The following is a 20,154-nucleotide window of genomic DNA, read 5'->3' as shown; positions in this document are numbered from 1 at the left end:
TCAACCAAAATAGATATTAAGTTATTTCCAACTCTAATAGCTCACATTTGACTTACACTAATTGTTTATGCAATAAAATGGGGTGGTCACTTTGTATGATCATGCCATGGTTTAATGAATGGATATTAAGGCTAGTTTAACTAGTTGATATTATCCAAAACTATTAAAGTTAAATTGTGTGAAGTCTTACACTTCATTTAAACTTGTCTCACATGGATTCATGGGATGTTTGGACCCCTGGTTCCAAACTCTCTTATATGAATTACTTGAGATTTAAATCAAATATAAGGTTATTTAAATGGTATGAGGTGATCCACCTCATTTAAATCATTTTCCCAAATGATGATGATGAACATTTGACTTAAGTCAATATGAGTTCATCTATGATTGTTGGAGAAATTAAATCTTAAGAAGATTTCAATGAGAGGAAATTATTTCTCAAGAACCCTATGGAAACTATCTTTTACATATGGAATGCAAATTCTATTTAAACCCCACAACCCATGCACCCTAGTTTATTTATTTGGTGTGCATAGAGTAGTTTGTGTGTTTATTTGTGATGCATGGAATAGCCATTGAATTAGTGAGTAATTATACTCGTATTCAAATTTAGACGGTAGCACCGGAGAGTACGCCGAAGAAGAAGGTTGCTACCAGGAGGAGGAGGAGGAACAGTTTGAAAACTACCAAGGCAAGCTAAATTACTATGCAAGCTCATATTCTTGCAAAGTGCAAAGCCCCTTGGGGCAAGGCACCATGTTTCTTATCTGTTCTTAGGTGAACCCATCCCAGGTTTCTACTTTACAAGTTTTTACTTGTTTTATAAATGAGTTACTTTTATAGTTAACTTTGGTCAAAATACAAGTTGGTTATTAGAGTAGTGAGTTAGTCTTTTCCAAGTAAAGCAAGATAGCACCCCTCATGAAGTAGAGCTAGTGCTAATGAACTAAACTTGACTACTCTAGTTTGGGAACAATATGTGTTTGAAGGATTTTTTTTAAACCTTGGAATGAAGATGCATTCCATTGAATGATTTTTGAAGGTGAATATGACCAAGAGAAGATGGTGATTTTTGATAAAACCTGATGTTGGTTTGAATGCGATACCTTTCCAATTATTAAGTACCCCCACAATATCTGATTATGGGTAGGGCTTAACTGGAAGTTTATGCGTCTTAGTATGGGTTCCCTCTAAACAAGCGTCATCGGGGTTATGCCGAAAGCTGCCTCTACCACAAAAGAAACGATACGATATGATGCGAAATGAGGTGAATGTCCGGCCCAAGCCCTGTGCAGTTCCCAGGTTGACAGTTGGTCTTCACTGGGAGGCCAAGCTCATGGGGAGAGGTGCTCATACTAGGATTAGTAAGTGAAAGGTTATGGTTGATGATCCGCGTACTGTGTTACGATGATTCGGGGAAATCCCGACGGATGAAATCAAATGTTGTGGCACAAGTGTGCAACCTCTGCAGAGTGTAAACCTATTCGAATAGCCGCATCCACGGTTACGGACGGTTGGAAAGGCCATACAGTTTCCGATGTCATATCTTTGAAAATGATGTTGAAAGGTGATGGTAAGATGACTTGTGGTGGATTGAATTGAAATCACCACTGGAATGGTGGGAATGACACTAATGTTCCCCCTTGAGTTAGTTAGCACTTGAGTAAGCTTTTCTCAAAAACTTTGTGAAATAAAACTAGCTTTATGCAAATAAACTAGAGCTTAGCAAACCCTACTAGAATGTCTAGCACTTACATTAGTATTAGTTTGCGAGTACTCAACGTACTCACGGCTTTGTCCCTGGCTATTCAAATGGCCAGAGTATGAAGATGACCAAGGAGATGACCAGCAGGACGCCTACGACAACTAAGCGCCTTCCGACGTCAAGCGTTGGCCTGTGGACTAGAGAGTCCTTGTATCTTACGCTTCCGCTATGTTGAACTATGAACTTGTGTTTGTTCGTTGATCAATAGATCAACTATTCGTGTAATATGGATCATGTGATTCCAATTTGTAAGACTTATGGTTTGTAATGAATGATGACTGTGATACTTAACTATTATGCCTCGCAACAACAATATTCCTGGGATTGCGATGTATGACATAATAGGCATTCGGACTTAAAAATCCGGGTGTTGACAGCCATCAACCTTCAACTTGCTTCTTGGCTCCTCCTGGTTCGATAAACCTTGGTTTCTTTCTGAGGGAAAACTTGCTACTGTCTGTATCACACCTTCCTCTTGGGGTTCCCAACGGACGTGTGTTAATTGCACGCATCAGGCAGCTCATGAGATCATTGTATTGAAGTACATCGGAGAGAGATTAACCACATAGCTACCGGTACAGCCCTTAGCCTTGATGGAGAACTACTCCCTCCTCATGGGAGACAGCAGTGTTGATGAAGATGGCGGTGGTGTCGATGGAGAAGCCTTCCGGGGGCACTTCCCCGTCCCGGCGGCGTGCCGGAACAGAGACTCCTGTCCCCCAGATCTTGGCTTCGCGATGGCGGCGGCTCTGGAAGGTTTCTCGTACCTTGGCTTTTCCGTCTCGAGGTTTTAGGTCAGGGACCTTTAAATAGGCGAAGAGGCGGAGTCGGAGGGCTGACGAGGCGGCCACACAATAGGGCGGTGCGGCCAGGGCCTGGGCCGCGCCGGCCTGGCGTGTGGGCCCCCCAGGGCTCCTCTCTGGCGGCTCTCGGGTGTTCTGGAAGCTTCGTGGAAAAATAGGATGCTGGGCATTGATTTCGTCCGATTCCGAGAATATTTCCTTATTAGGATTTCTGAAACCAAAAACAGCAGAAAACAGGAACTGGCCCTTCGGCATCTCGTCAATAGGTTAGTTCCGGAAAACGCATCAAGACGATATAAAGTGTGAACTAAACATGTAGGTATTGTCATAAAATAAGCATGGAACATAAGAAATTATAGATACGTTTGAGACGTATCAGTCTACACCATGGGCGGCATCAAAAATACCGATGGTGGTGGTGCTGCTGCTGGTGCGACTTTCCCGGTCGCGATGTACGTGGTCTTCCTCTCCTATCTTGCACTGCTAATTGTTCCATGTTCAGATCTGATGCATGTGCTTAGTCTGATGTGTGTGGTTAAATATGCTTGTGCATCTGTCATGTTGTTTTTGGTAATTAATCTCATACGGAAATTGCCTAATAATCTAACACACTTTGACACGTAGGGACGTAGACAGCCAAGATGCATATAAGAATGTTGAGTAACATATTGTATAGGTATAGGTCCCCATGTTTTCTCAGGGTTGTACCTGTAATTGTACATGTGTCCGCCTATATATAGATGAGCAGCCGACCCTATTGGTGTTGTGCAATCTCCAATAACTCTTCTACGTGGTATCAGAGACCCTTCGGGTCCTGACCTAGCCGCCGCCCTTCTCTCCCCTTGGGCGCCGCTGCTCCCAACCCTAGCCGCCGCCCCTCCCCACCCCCGGGCGCCGCCGGCACCCCACCTCCCACCGCCGCCTCTCCCCACCCCAACCCTAGCCCTAGCCGCTTCCGCATCCTAACACCACCACAAATTCCGCCATGGACCGCTTCGACTCCTCCGGCTAAGGCTTCTCCTCCGGCTCCGGCAGCAGCAACCCCTTCGCCGGCCCCTCCGTCGCCGTCATCCGTGACATCCCCATCGCCGAGCGCGTGCCAGTGAAGCTCTCCACCACCGCTGGAAACTTCTTCCCGTGGAAGACGTACTTCGGGCTGCTCTTCCGCGAGTATGATCTCCTTGATCACGTTGACGGCACCATCGACCTCCTCGCCATGCCGCACGACGCCGAGTGGCTCGCCATCGACGCCACCATCATCCGCTGGTTCTACCAGACCGTCTCCAACGACATCTTTCGCACCGTCGTCTGCGACGGCGACTCCGCCCACACGGTCTGGGCTAAGATCACCGGCCTCTTCACCGACAACAAAATCCAGCGGGTCACCTTCCTCCAGCAGGAGTTCTTCGGCACCCACCAGAACGACTTGTCTGATGACTACGCCCTCAAGCTGAAGAGTCTCTCCGACGAGCTCCGTGACTTGGAGTTTCCGATCGATGACAAGATCATGCTCTCCACCCTGTCGGTGGGTCTCGGCAAGGATCTCAGCAACGCCGCCTCCAACCTCACGCTCCTCACCACGCCCACCTTCGAGCAGGCTGTGGCCTACCTACGCCTCGAGGAGCGCCGCCTCAAGCATCTCCGGGCTCGGGCGGCTCACACCGCCTTTGTCGCCGGCTTCTCCCGCGGCGCTTCGACTCCCGCGCCTCGCCCCACGGGTCCGCCGCCGGGCTTCCCTGCAGCCGGTCACCAGGCCGGCCAGACCGGCCCCTGGACCGGCTCGTCCGGTCAACAGGCTCCTTCTGGCGGTGGTCGCCCATGCCGTCGTCGCCGTGGCGGTGGTAGCAACGGTGGTGGCAATGCTGGTGCCAATGCCCCTGCGCCTCGTCCACCTCAGCACACCGCCCCTCCGCCATGGACCGCCGGTCACAATCCGTGGACCGGGGTCGTTCACGCCTACTCCATGCCCGTGCCACGTGCCCCCTACCCGGGCATCATGGGGCCGCGCCCAGCCACCCACCAGGCGTTCTACGTGGCACCCCAGCCCGCCCCGGCCTACGCCGCCCCCCCCGGGTGCGACCCCGTGGGATCCCGCGCTCCTGACCGCCCTCCAGAGCGCCCCCTCCGCCGGGGCGTATGGTGGCGGTGGCGACTGGTTCATGGACACCGGCGCTTCCGCGCATATGGCTGCGCACCCCGGTAACCTCTCATTTTCTACACCCGCTTCCACTTCATCTCGCATCATCCTTGGCAACGGTCATGCTCTCCCCATTACTCACACTGGTTCTGTCTCTTTTCCTTCCACTTCCACTCCTCTCTCTCTCCATAACGTTCTTGTTTCTCCTGACTTGATTAAAAATCTTGTTTCCGTTTAGTCTTTCTGTCGTGATAACCCTGTGACTGTGGAATTTGATGCCTTTGGTTTCTCTGTCAAGGATGGTCGTACCCGGATGCTCCTCCACCGATGTGACAGCCCCGGTGATCTCTACCCCATTGGCGCGGCCTCCACCACCACCAGCCGCCCACTCGCCCTCTCCGCCGGTGTCGACCTTTGGCATGCCCGTCTTGGCCATCCTAGCTCCGCCGCTCTGCGTCAAATAATGCAAGGCTTCTCCTTTACTTGTAATAAAACAGATGCCCACTCTTGTGAAGCATGTCGTCTAGGCAAACATGTTCGCCTTCTATTTAGTTCCTCCTCCACAGTCGCGTCTTTTCCGTTTCAACTTATTCATAGTGATGTTTGGACCTTGCCGGTTCCGAGTAATTCTGGTTATAATTATTATCTTGTGATTCTTGATGATTACTCGCATTTTGTATGGACTTTTCCCCTTCGCCGTAAATCAGATGTTGCCGCCACCCTCACCGCCTTCTTCGCCTTCGTCTCCACTCAGTTCGGTCGCCCCATCCACGCCTTACAAACCGACAACGGCAAGGAGTTCGACAACATCACCATTCGCTCACTTCTCGCCACCCACGGCATCGTGTTCCGCCTCACGTGTCCATACACTTCTTCACAGAACGGCCGTGCCGAACGGATGCTTCGTACCCTCAACGACTGCGTCCGCACCCTTCTGTTCCACGCCTCCATGCCCCCGCGATTCTGGCCGGATGCCCTCGCCACGGCGACTCTCCTCGTCAACATCCGCCCGTGTCGTGTGCGTTAGTCCTACACGCCGCATCACCTCCTCTACGGTGTGCCGCCCGCCTACGATGACCTTCGCATCTTTGGCTGCCGGTGTTATCCTAACACTGCTGCCGCCGCCGCGCATAAGCTTGCGCCGCGCTCTCTCCCTTGTGTGTTTCTAGGCTACCCCGCCAACACCAAGGGCTACCGCTGTTACGACCCGGTCTCCCATCGTGTCCGCACTTCCCGGCACGTGTATTTTGACGAGTTGGTTTTTCCGTTTCAGCAGGGACTCTTGGCGACACCTCCGACGACGCCCCCGGCGCCCGTTGGCCCTCTTGCGGCCGCGGGCCGATGACTGACCGCGGCGGCCCCCTCTGCGCCGGCCCCGCCTGGTCCCTCGGCGTCTCCGTCGCCCGCGGCGCCCCGTCGCTCGCGACGTCCCCTTCGGCCGCCTCCTCATCGGCTGCCTCGTCACCCGCCTCGCCGCCCGTCGCTGCGGCCCCTGAGCCCATGCTCACCCGCGCCCGTGCGGGCGTGCGGCGGCCGTCTACACGCTACCCCGCCGACAAGTATGTCTGCACGGCGTATCCGTCTACCGCGTCTGCCTTCTGGGCCAGCGGCAACAACATATTGCCGCACGACGGTGGCATACCTTCCAGCAGCCGACCCGGCCCAGAACCCGGTCGGACCGGCCAGGCGACCGGCCGGCCCGGTCCAAACCGGCCCTATGACTGGAGCCAACCGGAGCGGTATCCAGGGGCCTCTGCCCCCTCGCCCGGTCGGCCGCCGGTTCAAACCCGCCCGCAAGCCGGACCGTCCGGTCCGCATGCCGGTCCAATCGGTCCCCCGGCCAGCCCGTCCGGTCAACCGGCCGGTTCAACCGGCCCTGCGACCGGCCCGGTGACCGCTGCTGCATCCTCCTCCGCTCCTTCGCCGGTGCCCACCTCGGCTCGCGCCGCCTTGCGTGACCCACATTGGCGCGCTGCCATGCAGGAGGAGTACGACGCGCTGCAGCGCAACCGGACCTGGGAGCTGGTTCCCCGGCCCTCTCGCGCCAACGTCATCACCGGCAAATGGGTCTTCAAGCACAAGCTCGGTTCCGACGGTACTCTTGAGCGCTACAAGGCGCGCTGGGTCGTGCGCGGCTTTCGGCAACGCGCTGGCGTCGACTTCACGGATACGTTTGCCCCAGTTGTCAAACCGGGCACGATCTGCACGGTGTTGCACCTTGACGCCTCTCGCGCGTGGCCGGTGCACCAGATGGATGTCTCCAACGCCTTCCTCCATGGCCATTTGCAGGAGCAGGTGTACTGTCAGCAGCCCATTGGCTTCGTCGACACCGAGCGCCCCGATGACGTGTGCTTGCTCTCTCGGTCCTTGTATGGACTGAGGCAGGCGCCCCGCGCCTGGTACCAGCGCATCGCCGGCTTCCTGCATCAGCTTGGCTTCCGCTCCACGCGTTCGGATGCGTCGCTGTTCGTCTACCGGACCGGCAACGACATGGCCTACCTACTACTGTACGTCGACGACATCATCCTGACGGCCTCCACTGCTGGGCTTCTTCGACAGCTCACCGACAGTCTTCGCGCTGAGTTCGCGCTGAAGGACCTTGGCCTGCTCCACTACTTCCTCGGCATCGAGGTTGTCCGGCGTGCGGACGGGTTCTTCCTTCATCAGCGGAAGTACGCCCACGAGCTTCTCGAGCGTGCAGGGATGCTTAACTGCAACCCTGCACCTACTCCTGTCGACACGAAGGCCAAGCTCTCCGCCAGTGATGGGTCGCTGGCGTCCGACGCGCCGTTCTACCGCTCCATCGTCGGTGCTCTCCAGTACTTGACGTTGACGCACCCGGAGCTCCAGTACGCTGTGCAGCAGCTGTGCTTGCATATGCATGCTCCTCGGGATGCTCATTGGGCCGCGGTGAAGCGGATTCTACGCTACGTCTGTGGTACCATTGGCTACGGCTTGTCGTTGCATGCTTCGCCCTCGACGTCGGCCGACCTCGTCGCCTACTCGGACGCGGACTGGGCGGGATGCCCGGACACGCGGCGCTCCACCAGCGGTTACTGCGTCTACCTCGGCTCGTCGCTTGTCTCTTGGTCCTCCAAGAGGCAGCCCACCGTGTCTCGCTCCAGTGCTGAGGCTGAGTACTGCGCTGTGGCCAACGCTGTGGCCGAGTGCACGTGGCTTCGCCAGCTTCTGTCCGAGCTCTCTTGTCATGTTGACAAGGCTACGGTGGTCTTCTGCGACAACGTGTCGGCCGTCTACCTCTCCGTCAACCCCGTTCATCATCGGCGCACCAAGCACATCGAGTTGGACATCCACTTCGTTCGTGAGCAAGTTGCCCTCAGATGATAGTGGTGTTATCAGCCAAGTAATCAGCAGTCCTGAGAAGAAAATTAGAGGCACTAGATCACCTGGACATAATTATGAGAAGTGATCAATCCATCCCAACAATATGAAGTGCCACTCCCTATTTCTCAAGATTTAGTGTTGCCAAATGCAGACACTACTGAACAAAGAGGTGAAGAATACTCAGATTCTGAAAGGGCGTAAACAGCATCAGCCAGTATATATCTAGGTAACATGTATACTGATCGACTGCATCAGATAGAGAATTTCGTCCAGAGGGGCTCCTCACCCGTATGAGGAGAGAAGAGACCATGCAATAGTTGCTTGCACATCACATGAAAAAACAATTGATGAATTCATAGATCACCTCTTAGAGCATCTTCAGCCGGGTCCCCCAAAGCAATTTGGGACGCGCCGGACCAAAAAACCGTTCCAGCCGCGTCCCCCAAAGCCCATTTTTATCCGGCGCGCCACGATACGGTGTCCGGCGCCCCGAGCCCGTCCCCGTCCCACAGGAGACGCTCCGGGCACGCCGGACACAACGAAAAGCGAGGCCCGACGCGTCAGCGGCTCGAAAGCCTAAAACCCCGTCGCCTACCTTTGGTCAAGCGACGTTAATGGCGTCCCTGTTTTCCCAGGCGACGCAGGGACGCGTCTCGTCGTGCATGGCCGCGTGGCCGTCCGCGCCGGCGTTATTGCGTGCAACCACCCGCTACCGCCGCTGTTTAAGACGCCCTGCAGTTCTCACCGCTCACAAACCTTCTCGTCGCCGCCGCCTCCCCCCTCCCAGATCTTCTCCTCGCTGCTCCAAAAATATCGAGCTCGTCCTCCCGCAAGATCTCCACGGCGAACGGCTTCGGTAGCCTCACCGTGCCGGAGGCGTGGGCGCTGTACCACGCCCGGTATCCAGTCCCGCCGGACATGCGGCTGCCAAGCAGCGGCGACTGGAAGATGGCCGTGAACGGCATTGGCGTCCCGCCGCCGCCGAAGCCGCGCACGGACCAATGGAGGGACGCCATCAAGGCCCGTTGGGCTCAACTCACCGCCGAGGAGCGGTTGGATCCGACGTGGGCGGCCAACAACAACGACGACTGGTGGACGACGTACTTCAAGGCGAAGTACGACGTCGAGATGTACAACACCGACGGGCTCGTTGGTGGCCCCAACAGCTGGAACAAGGACGGCCACGCCCTGTTCTGGGGCGTTCCGGGGCGCACCCTCGAGAACGTCATCCGCGACATCTGCAACGGCGCTCCAAGGTTGGAGATGCCGTCGTCACCACCGCCGTCTCCTCAATGGCAGCCGAGGAGGACGACGTACTCGTCCTCCTCGCACTCTTCTTCCTCAGGACCGGCGCGATCGACGCCGTCCTCGTCGTACCGGTCGGCGCCCTACACCGTCCCCAAACGGGAGGTGAAGGAGGAGCCGGCGACGCCCGTCAACACGAGGGGTGGCGGCAGCGGCAGCGGCAGCCGGCGGCAGCGAGGGAGGCGCGGCGGCGCCCTCCTCATCCCGAAGCCGGAGGTGAAGGAGGAGCCGGAGGAACCGTCGCAGGCGGCGCTGCTGGCGGAGTACGAGCGGCAGCAGCGGCTCATCGCAGCAGCGACGACCCCGAGGACTGCCCAGGTCTGCGGGCGGCGTTCTTGGCGTCCATGAACGACAAGGACGCCTAGAGGGGCGACCTCGACGCGGCGATCGCCATGTCCATCCGAGACTCCGGCAAGCCGCTGGTGGACCTCACCGACGACGGCGAGGCAGGACCAAGCGGCTTGGTGAAGGACGAGCCCGTCGACGATCCCGTCGACGAGCGCGTCAAGCAGGAGGTCGTCACCGACGACATGTACAACTTCCAGCAGTACTACGACGCCTCCGGCAGCCGCAAGTGGTACTAGATTAGGTTTAGTTTAAATTTAGTCAAATTTGGTTCGAATCTATGTAAGTTTGGACGAATCTTAATCGAATCTCGTTAAGTTTAAAATTTCTGAAATTTTGTTTGAGGGACGCGACTGGGGAGAGACGTCCCCCAAACGCGGCACGAACGAAACACGTCCCCCAAACGCTCAATCCGGCGCGTTATCCGACACGTTTTGGAGGACGCTTTGGGGGACGTGGCTGGAGATGCTCTTAGCTTGGGATGTAGTTAAAATTATCCTAGCTAGCTTGGCAACTAAGAGCTAATTCTAACTTTTAGATACTCTGTTCACTTTCAGTTAAAGAACTACAGCTTCCTGTCGACCTGTAACTTGCTTCCTGTGGAACTGCAGCCTCCACATTGCATCGGATGGAGAGGATCAGAGGACATCGCCCCTGCAGATCACCCAGCAGATCACCAAGAAAAAAGATGAGGAAGAAGCGCCAGCTGAAGAGGACATTGCCGCCGACGTCCCTGCGCGGCTGCGCGTCCGCGACATCCCTGCGAGGCTGCGACATGCGACCGGCGACCGCAACCGATACAGCACCGGCGGCCGTAACCTTCCTGCGCGTCCGCGAGCGCCGCGCGAGGAAGATGCGCCGGATGAAGAGGGCATCGCCGCCGACGTCCCTGCGCGTCCGCGATGTCCCTGCGACCGGCGACCGCCACCAATACGGCACCGGCGACCGCGACCTCCGTGCGAGTCCGCGAGCGCCACGCCAGGAAGATGCGCTAGATGAAGAGGACATCGCCGCCGACGGCAAAGCCCGCCGCGGCGAACCTCACTTCCCCAGCTCAATCTCCTCCCAGACGAAACCAATTTTGTTCCCCTCCTACTCTGTTCCAACGAGGACGTAGCTCATGTTAACCAGATAGTCAACAATCCCACCGTTGACCATGCCACGTCAGCGTTTTCGGTGCGGAAACGAGCATGACGCAGGAATAAACCGGGATTAGTGAGTTGAGGGTGCTCATTTCAGGGATTGACAGTCCAGGGTTCAATTTGGACACTGTCTACAAGTCCAAGGTTTTTTTCAGACTTTACTCATTCGTTTACAACGGAATTATATTGGGCACATCATGGTGCACCATCTGGAGTTTTCTCCAACAGTCGAGCCCACCTCACACACACTTGCACATAAACCTTGTCATATAGCTTATCAATAAACTGGAAGTAGGCAGCCCTCCAGGTTCTCTTCACTAACATGGTGCAGAACACTGTCCATAGACCAACCAAAAATCCTAGGCTCGTGACAAGATAAACAGATGACATGTGATTCATATCTTCAAGGCTGCTTTTATGTGAATCATTTTCTGAACAGTTCCTGGAGAGAGGAGGACCGCAAAGACCAAGGTTGCCAAGGTATATATACATCTGGTTGTCAAGAGCTTGTAGCTGTGGTCCAGATGGTATTGCACCTGATAAATTGTTATATGACAAGTTCAAGTGGCTCAAAGAAGTTAGAGCAGACAAACTTGATGGGATTGTACCAGAAAACTCATTGTAGGATAGATCTAGGGACTCCAGATTCTTTAAATCTCCGATCTTGTTTGGGATTGTTCCTCTGAAATGATTACTTGAGAGGTTCAGATTTGTAATGCCAATCAGCAAACTTATCTCGTCTGGAATTTGTCCTGTTAAACTATTATTTGATAAATCAAGATTCACCAATAGCTTGTATATTTCGAAGTTATAATCACGCTTTTGGTCTTTCGTAATTACTGGTATGCTCTCTTCAAAGTTGTAATCCCCTGCGTCCTGAGATATTGTTGTCATCATAGCTTTCAAGTTTGATAGTGACCATGGTATGTTTCCTGATATACTGTTGCCTGATATGTCCAAATGGTGAAGACTGTCAATGCAAGTGAGATTGACTGGTATATGGCCACTGAACATATTTGACCTCAACCTCAAGATTTGTAAGTGTGGCATTTTTGCAGGTATCCACTTTGGTAATCCCCCAGAGAACATATTGTATGAAAGATCGAGGAATTGTAATTGTGATGCACTTCGAAGAAATTTTGGGAATTCACCCGAGAGACTGTTGTTGTTCAAGGCCAGACTGTACATATTAGAACCAAATTGATTTGCTCCCGAGTCCTTGCCGCATTGCATAACATCCCCTGTTAACTTGTTTCCTGATAGGTCCAACCGGTGCAGACTAGTCAATTGGCATAAAGATGATGGGATCATACCGCTAATCTGATTATTTGCAAGCAACAACTCTTCCAAAAGTGGAGCTTTCAGGTCTGGTGGCAATGACCCTGAGAAAGAGTTTGACGACAGGTTCAAGTGGGATATGTTTAATGGCAACAAGGGGACTTGACCTGTGAACATGTTGGACCCGAGATATATACGATCAGCTGCCATGTGTTGTAAACTGTCTGGTAATGAGCCACTCAATTTATTTCCTGATGCATGCAAGAATGAAGCTCGGGAAAATGTCACGCAAAACCAATCAGGAATAACATCATCTAGATTTGCATCTCCAAGAACAAGAATATCAATGCTGGTCTGCCCTTTGAGCCACTTTGGAAAATGAGGCCCGAGATGGCATGATCGAAAACCTGCGACCTTCAATCTAAATGGGGGAACCCATTTTTGGTTGATAGCGATTTTCAAAGGGTTGTATGACAAGTCCAGATACTCTAAATTCAACAGGCCTGCAAAATCCTTCTCTGTGAGCACACCGCTGAAGTCATTGTTGCTGAGATCCAAATGCTCTAAATTACCTAAACTTGTGAAATGTTCCTTGAGAAGCACACCTTTGAAGTTATTGTTGCTTAGAGCTAGGATTTTCAAATTACCAAGTGTTCCAACTCCTACGGGTAGAGTGCCAGTCAACATGTTATCCCATGCTGAAATAACACTGAGATTGGTCATGTTCCCAATCCAAACTGGTAAATTCCCGGTCATATTTGTATACCCCACATACAACTCTTGCAATGTATTCCATGTGCACCTTGGCAATCGACCCAGGAAATCAGCTATGTTCCCATTGATTCTGTTAGCAGTTAGTAGCAGTACTTTCAAATTGCAAGGACCTTGCAGATTGTTTGGTAGCAAACCCTCAAGATCGTAATTGGAACTCAAGTCTATGACCTGAAGGGACTTCATGTTTCCCAATCCATTGGGAATGGATCCGATCCAGCCGCAATCTGAGAGGGAAAGCTCCCTAATGCTTGTGAGGTTCCAAAACCAGGCATGCTTGAGTGAAGTTGCAAAATAGTTAATTGACAGATCAAGGACCTCTAGATGTGTGAGGTTGGGCATGGAATATTGTAAAGTACTCCCAGCAGACACGGTAATAGTACTAAGGCCACAATCCGACAGGCGAAGCACCGTAAGAGAAGGAAACATATTAACCGTGTGAATCCAATCCCTCACAGAACTAAGATTCACATCGCTCATGTCAAGATAACTTAACAAAGAGAGACGTGGCAACCATGCAAGATCCACTGCTTGAAGATCATCATTATTATTCCGGTACATAGAATTACCGCTAACATCAAGATATTGCAACTTGGAGAGATTACCAAGTTGGGAAGGTATTGCCCCACCGAAACTTGCCGAGGAGAGGTTGAGGTGCCTTAAGTTGTTGAGAGAACCCACGAAAGCCGGTATGGTGGTGCCACTGAAGTTATTCCAGCTCAGATCAAGATAGCGCAGGTGCTGTAGAATAGCCAAAGAGGAGCTCATCTCACCTGCCGACAAGCTTAATGAACTGCTCAGCACGCCCGTTTCGTCGTAGGCGTTGGTGTCGATGTTGCGGAGGTTGAGCTGGACTACATGGCCTGTACGGTTGCTGCACCGGATTCCTTTCCATTGACAACAGTCACCGTCGCCACCCTGCCATGACGAGAGATGACCAGCAGGGTCCAAGAGGCTTGCCTTGAAGGACAGAAGCGCATCTCGCTCACTGCTGATGCAGGCTCCTAATACACTCGCTGGACCATGGGAAGTGGATGCTGCTGCGAGGGAGATGAGTAGGCTGAGGATTAGTGCAGCTCCTCCAACGAGGAGCACACGCCTAGTCATATTGATCTTCAAGCCAGAAAACATATGTGTGCATGTCTACCACAGGCGCAGTATGTTATATGAGGAGCTAGTTGTCCTGGTCGCAAATGGCGGGTGGAATGGGGAGAAAAACCGTTGATCTGGGGCATATTTTTCTTCTGAAGTTGTGGCTAGAATTTAATGATACGAACAATCAATGGCGAAGACAACTAGATTGTAGACTGAGCATACCTTTCCTGTACTGAAGTTACGACTGCAAATCTGCAATTTCAACTAATCTGGACAGTGAACCATGCAAAGCAAGACGGGCATACTTTTCTTCTAATGTTGTGGCTAGAATCTAATGATGACCAGGATTACCATTGACACACCAAAAATCATCCGGGGCCACCAAACCTGAAGTGATAGAAAACGAATAATTGTGTACCCCCGGTAGGTCACGACTTGTCTTTTCCTTGCACATTGCTAATTAGTAGTACTACTACAGTACTTATAGATTGCCATAATCTGCTGTTTGTTGGCTATTTACATAAGATTTGCATCTCTTAAGTTTTAAGCGCAGCGCTCACCAAAAGTGTCACGGTATGACTAGTTAGGTTTTTGGTTGCAACATCTAAGTCGTCTAAAGTTAGGTATAAAAGACTAGCAACACGTTTTCTTTTCAGCTACCCTATTTTTTTCATGGATTAACAGGTTCTCCAATGTGCATTTGTACTACAAATGACAAGTACCCGTTATCAAATTATTGAAGCAACGGCTACCAGATTTTTCAAATTTATTGCAAGGTTCTTAAACTGCCAGATTTTCTATATTAACTGACAAATCATGTAGAAACAACTATAAAATTAATTACGAATGACTACCAGATTTTTTGAAACAGCGGTAAAAAATTCATATATCAACTGCCAAGTTATTTACGAACGGACTATCAGGTTATTTAGAAACAACAGCAAGATTTTTCGAAAGAACTAGGCCAGATTCTCCAAAAAATTACTACCGGATTTATTTGAAAGAACCACGAGGTTTTCCATGTTCTCCAACATAAGTTATTTAGTGGTAGCAATCAAGTTTCTCTATCAACTTCCAGGTTATAAAAAATGTTGATCAACGGGGGAATGATCTCTTCCTTGGCTATACGTTGTTAGGTAGGATGAGACTCTCCCCGCGGATGGACGCGGATGGATGATAACCCGGTTTATTCGCCCCTCCTGCGAAATTACCGCGGATGGGGATTCAAACCCGGGTGGGCGGCTGCGCACTCACTTACCTTGCCACTGTGTTAGAACTCAGTTCTCCTCCAACTTCCTCCAGGTTATTTACAAACAACTACCAAATTATTATAAACTACTACCAGGTTAATTACAAACGACTCCTAAATTATATACAAATGTCTACTACATTATTTATAAACAACTATCAAATTATTTATAAATGACTACCAGGTTAATTACAAACAACTACTGGATTACAAACAAATGACTACCGGATTTATATGTGACTAATTGCTAGATTAGTTATTTTCCAGGGTGATTAGTGTCTTCTCCCCAGCTCCTCTAGTCCTCTGCCTCTCAGGCTTCACGAGGACGCACCAGGCGCATGGCATCGGCAACACGCACGAGGCCATTGACGAGAGCAGACAAGAGATAGCCCTCCTGTGGACAGAAGGGAAGAGAAGGCGGTGGGAGTCTCCTCTTTGCGGCGATTTGCACAAAAATAACCCAAAAATGAAAGAAAAGCACAGACTGACCCTCCGGCGAAACTATTTCACCCATCTAACCCTTTTGTGTGGCGCCCCTCCCATCGGCGCCACACATGCCAGTGTGGCGCCCCTCCTGCCGGCGCCACAAACCCAGCCGACGTGGCGCCCTCGACGCTGAGCTGGTGCGCCGATCCGACGTGGCAGCATGTGTGGCGCCCCTCCTATCGGCGCCACACATGCCAACTTATAATTGCCCAACATACTGTGAGACAATTCGTCTGGGACTTAGCCGTTTTGGCGAGGCTCTATGTGTGGCGCCGATGCCGCGGGCGCCACACTAGCATGTGTGGCGCCGATGCCACGGGCGCCACACAAAGAGGCTCGCCAAAACGGCTAAGGACTAATCGTCCGGAGCCCATGGATGTTTTCGACCCAAAAGTTGCTATATGTTGGCATGTGTGGCGCCGATGTCACGGGCGCCACACAGTGCAGTGTGGCGCCAGTGTGAAGGGCGCCACACATTGACTTGTGTTAAAAATATGAAAAATCCTACCAAACTCCAACAGTTTTGAGTACTACATTGGACACAACAAGTAGCAATTTCAGAACATACACATATAACACTTCATAGCTCACATCGTAGCAAGTAGATTCAAACAACAAGTAGCATTACAGACATTATTCGAAATGACATAGGGTTCACAACTCGATACTTATGAAGATATAGTTCACAACAACACGTAGCACATCCTAGTATCGTCCTCGACGTGCCGTCCTCACGGACTGCTTCCGGACGGCCATCCTCTTTGTCCGCTGCCGTGGCTCTTGTTGCTGCTGCTCCTCCTGCTCCTCCTGCTCGTCCTCCTCTGAAGATAACGGCTCGTCGTTCCTCATCCTCGACAAAGATGATCTCCGCGGCGGCCCCTCATCCTCCTCAATGACAACCTTCTTTCCTCGGTTGACATAATCTTCCGGAGTGTACCGGTTTGGAGCCTTACCCCTTGGCTTGAACTGGTAAGCTGACCGTGGGGCTTGCTTGGAGGTATGCTTTGACACAGAATTTCCTCGTCGTCAGGAATCTTCACAAACATGAGGAAATGAGATTACAAAAGTTGAAATTAGTAAGAACATGTTTGACAGCAACAAAATAGTCCATACCTCCCGCTCTTCAGAAGAGGAGGATGTAGGAATTTCGCCTTCGCGGCAACCTAGCAAGTTGGCCAGTGTTCTGCGTCATGGAACTCATGGTTACAAAGCCACCAGAACATAATAGCGTACATTCAAAGTTGGTGATCATACCTTAATGAAATGCCGCAACGGTCCTACACATACATATCTAGGGTTCCTACACATACACATTCAACACTTACATACCCATTTCAACACATACATAGCCATTTCAAATCTAGTTTCCATGTCTAGGGTTCATGTACAAATCTAGCAAAATTTAACATCTATGGTTCCAACAAATCTATGGTTCAAACACATGCATACAATGAGGCTATCAATTTCAATACATACACATCAATCAAGAAGAGAAAGAGAGGGTCGGGCTAGGGGCGGGAGCGGGCGCCACACTTAAGTGGATGTGTGGCGCCCGTGGCATCGGCGCCACACATGCTAGTGTGGCGCCCGCGGCATCGGCGCCACACATAGAGCCTCGCCAAAACGGCTAAGTCCCAGACGTCCGGAGCCCCTGGATGTTTTCGACCGAAAACTTGATATAAGTTGGCATGTGTGGCGCCGATGGGAGGGCGCCACACATGCTGCCACGTCGGATCGGCGCACCAGCTCAGCGTTGAGGGCGCCACGTCGGCTGGGTGTGTGGCGCCGGCAGGAGGGGCGCCACATTGGCATGTGTGGCGCCGATGGGAGGGGCGCCACACAAAAGGGTTAGATGGGTGAAATAGTTTCGCTGGAGGGTCAGTCTGTGCTTTTCTTTCACTTTTGGGTTATTTTTGTGCAAATCGCCCCTCTTTGCGGGAGTGGCTCCATCTCCATGCGCTCTCGCACCGATGCTCCATTGGGGGTACGGGACTACTGGGGGTCGTAGCTAGAAGTGCTCGGCGGCGGACGCCTCCAACGTCCCTCCAGACTTGGCGACGACGACGGCTTCCAGCGCTGCTGCGTGCTTGGCGGCTGCGCCCGACTCCAGCGCCGCTTCGTGATTCGCGCCGGCGAGAGCCGTGCTCGGCGTCGGCTCCCCGCTGCTCCATGCTCGGCACGAGGCAGCGGCCGTGTGGAGACGGCGGCCTTCCGCGCGGCTCCATGCTCGGCGGCAGCGACGGCCTCTCCGCTGCTCCGTGCTCGACGCGAGGCGGCATCCGTGTGGAGACGGTGACCTTCCGCGCGGCTTCGTGCTCGGTGGCAGCGTCGGCCTCCACGCTGCTCCGTTTTCAGCGACGGCGACGGCCTCCACTTTTCCCTTTCAGTACTGCTTTCCGTCGTGTTTTCAGGGAGAGATAATGTGTGGTTGTCTAGTTGAGGCCTCGACGGGACTACTCAGTGCATCTCCCACCAAAGCAATTTGGAGCACCCCGGATAAAAAGACGATCCCAGCCACGCGTTCTAAGGCTTTTTTTTGTTCGGCGCGATCCAATATGGTGTCTGGCGTCCCGAGCCCGTCCCCGCTACACAGGGGACGCACCGGGCACGCCGGACACAACGAAATGAGAGGGAAGGAGGCGCGGGCCCGACGCGTCAGTGGCTCGGACGCTCAACCGCCGCCTACGTAGCGACGGTGTAGTTGCCGGGAAGCGGAACCGTCACATTGGCAACCGCGTCGACGACGCGGCAACCGCCGGAAGGGAACGGAGACTCCTCGGAAGAGCAACCGCCGCTCTCTTCGACTTCTGCGCCGCCGTTCATCCGCGCTCAATAAGACCCATACGTCGGCGCTTTTGGATCTTCACCGGCCGCATCCGACACCTCCAGCGACGATAAGCTACATCTCCGAGCTCCCGTCTGACACCTCCAGCGAGGGAAAGCCTGCTGGATGGCGCCATTGGTGGGACAAAGCCCGGACGACCAGCAGCGGCGACGATTCCCTGTCGCCACTTGACAGCCCGGAGGAATGGCTGGGCGTGGAGGAGGACGCGGAGGAAAAAGGGTCAGAGGAGGTGGCAGCGGCGGTGGCCCGTGCGAAGGCGGAGGCGGACGCGAAGGCCAAGGCCGCCAAGGCCAAGGCCAAGGCGCAGCCGGCGAGCACCGACGACGAGAAGGAGGACTCCGACGCGTTGGCCGACACCGCCTCTTCGGAAGAGGTGACGAGCAGGAAGCGCCACCGCAATGACGACGACGAGGCGGGGCCATCATCGAAGAAGAAGTAGAAGAAGTAGTTTAAAATAATTTATATGTAATTTAATTATGTTTTTTATATGTAATTTGTTTATGTTGAACCGATTTGGATATTAGTAAAGAGTTTTATTCTACCTATTTAAATTATTTTTAATGTTTGGGGGCGGCGTTTGGGGGACGCGATTGGGAAGCGACGTCCTCCAAACGCGACACGAACGAAACACGTCCCCCCTAACGCTCAATCTGACGCGCTTTAGGGGACGGTTTGGGGATGCGACTGGAGATGCTCTAAGGTGGGGTTGGCTCAGGTCCTAAAGGGGAGCGATGCGTTTTTTCCAATAGGAGCCACCACACGGGAGCCTCATCCATGCGGCGCTGATATTTAGATTTTCCCTTTAATCAAATCTCTTGCCATGCTAGGCGATGCACACCGGTTTGATGGTTTTTTAATTAAATCTCTTGCCGTGCCATGCGACAGTGATCATCAAGATGAGGGATAGCTATGTAATGAGATATCTAAACACGCGACGATCGACATGTATCGAAATAACCTACTAGTAGGGAAAATGCTATAGGTGAATGCTTATTTGAATCGAGCGCTCATAAGCGTATGCTGGTGATATTATTTGTTGCGCATAGAATGAAAGGACACGGATGCCGCCTAGAGAGATGGGGGTTTCAGTAGGTGGTTTAAAACTTTTACGATTATGGCTTAACAAATGCGGAATAAAACAAGCGTTTAATTTGCCAACCACAAAACCTACATAACTAGGGTTCACCTATGTGCACCAGCAACTTATGCTAAGCAATACAAGCAACTATGTGATAGCAAGATATATAACTTCAACCACGAAGGTTATCACAAAGTAAAGTACACAAGTAAAAATGCCCGGGTATAGGAATAACCGAGGTGACGCGGAGATAACGATGTATCCCGAAGTTCACACTCTTGCGAGTGCTGCTCTCCGTTGGAGCGGTGTGGAGGACAAACCACTCTAAACGCCATGAAGGGCTCACCGTATTCTCCTCGAGAATTTCCACCAAAAGGGATGTCCTCGATCCACTATAGGACCTTGAGGGTGGTCACCGAACCCGCACAAAGCTTGGGGCTAACTCCACAACTTAACTAGAGGCTCCCAATATTCCGCCATAAAGGCCTTGCACTTGAGGAATCTCCACAA

General features: G+C 52.4%; 2 protein-coding genes across 2 annotated transcripts; one reads left to right on the top strand and one right to left on the bottom strand.

Annotated features, from left to right (window-relative positions):
- Positions 1-2,955: 2,955 nt before the first annotated feature.
- On the top strand, positions 2,956-6,663 carry LOC139839079 (uncharacterized). Its single transcript, XM_071829127.1, has 6 exons — positions 2,956-2,998; positions 3,582-4,702; positions 4,944-5,190; positions 5,413-5,727; positions 5,982-6,264; positions 6,453-6,663. The coding sequence occupies exons 1-6, from the start codon at positions 2,956-2,958 to the stop codon at positions 6,661-6,663; spliced, it is 2,220 nt and encodes a 739-aa protein (XP_071685228.1).
- Positions 6,664-11,012: 4,349 nt separating this feature from the next.
- On the bottom strand, positions 11,013-14,097 carry LOC127302992 (receptor-like protein EIX2). Its single transcript, XM_051333732.2, has one exon. The coding sequence runs from the start codon at positions 14,020-14,022 to the stop codon at positions 11,038-11,040; it is 2,985 nt and encodes a 994-aa protein (XP_051189692.1). The 5' UTR covers positions 14,023-14,097; the 3' UTR covers positions 11,013-11,037.
- Between the last annotated feature and the right edge of the window lie 6,057 nt (positions 14,098-20,154).

Source organism: Lolium perenne, chromosome 4 (genome assembly GCF_019359855.2).
Source record: "Lolium perenne isolate Kyuss_39 chromosome 4, Kyuss_2.0, whole genome shotgun sequence".
In the NCBI taxonomy this organism is placed as follows: Eukaryota; Viridiplantae; Streptophyta; class Magnoliopsida; order Poales; family Poaceae; genus Lolium; species Lolium perenne.
This window is presented reverse-complemented; position numbering and strand designations above follow the sequence as displayed.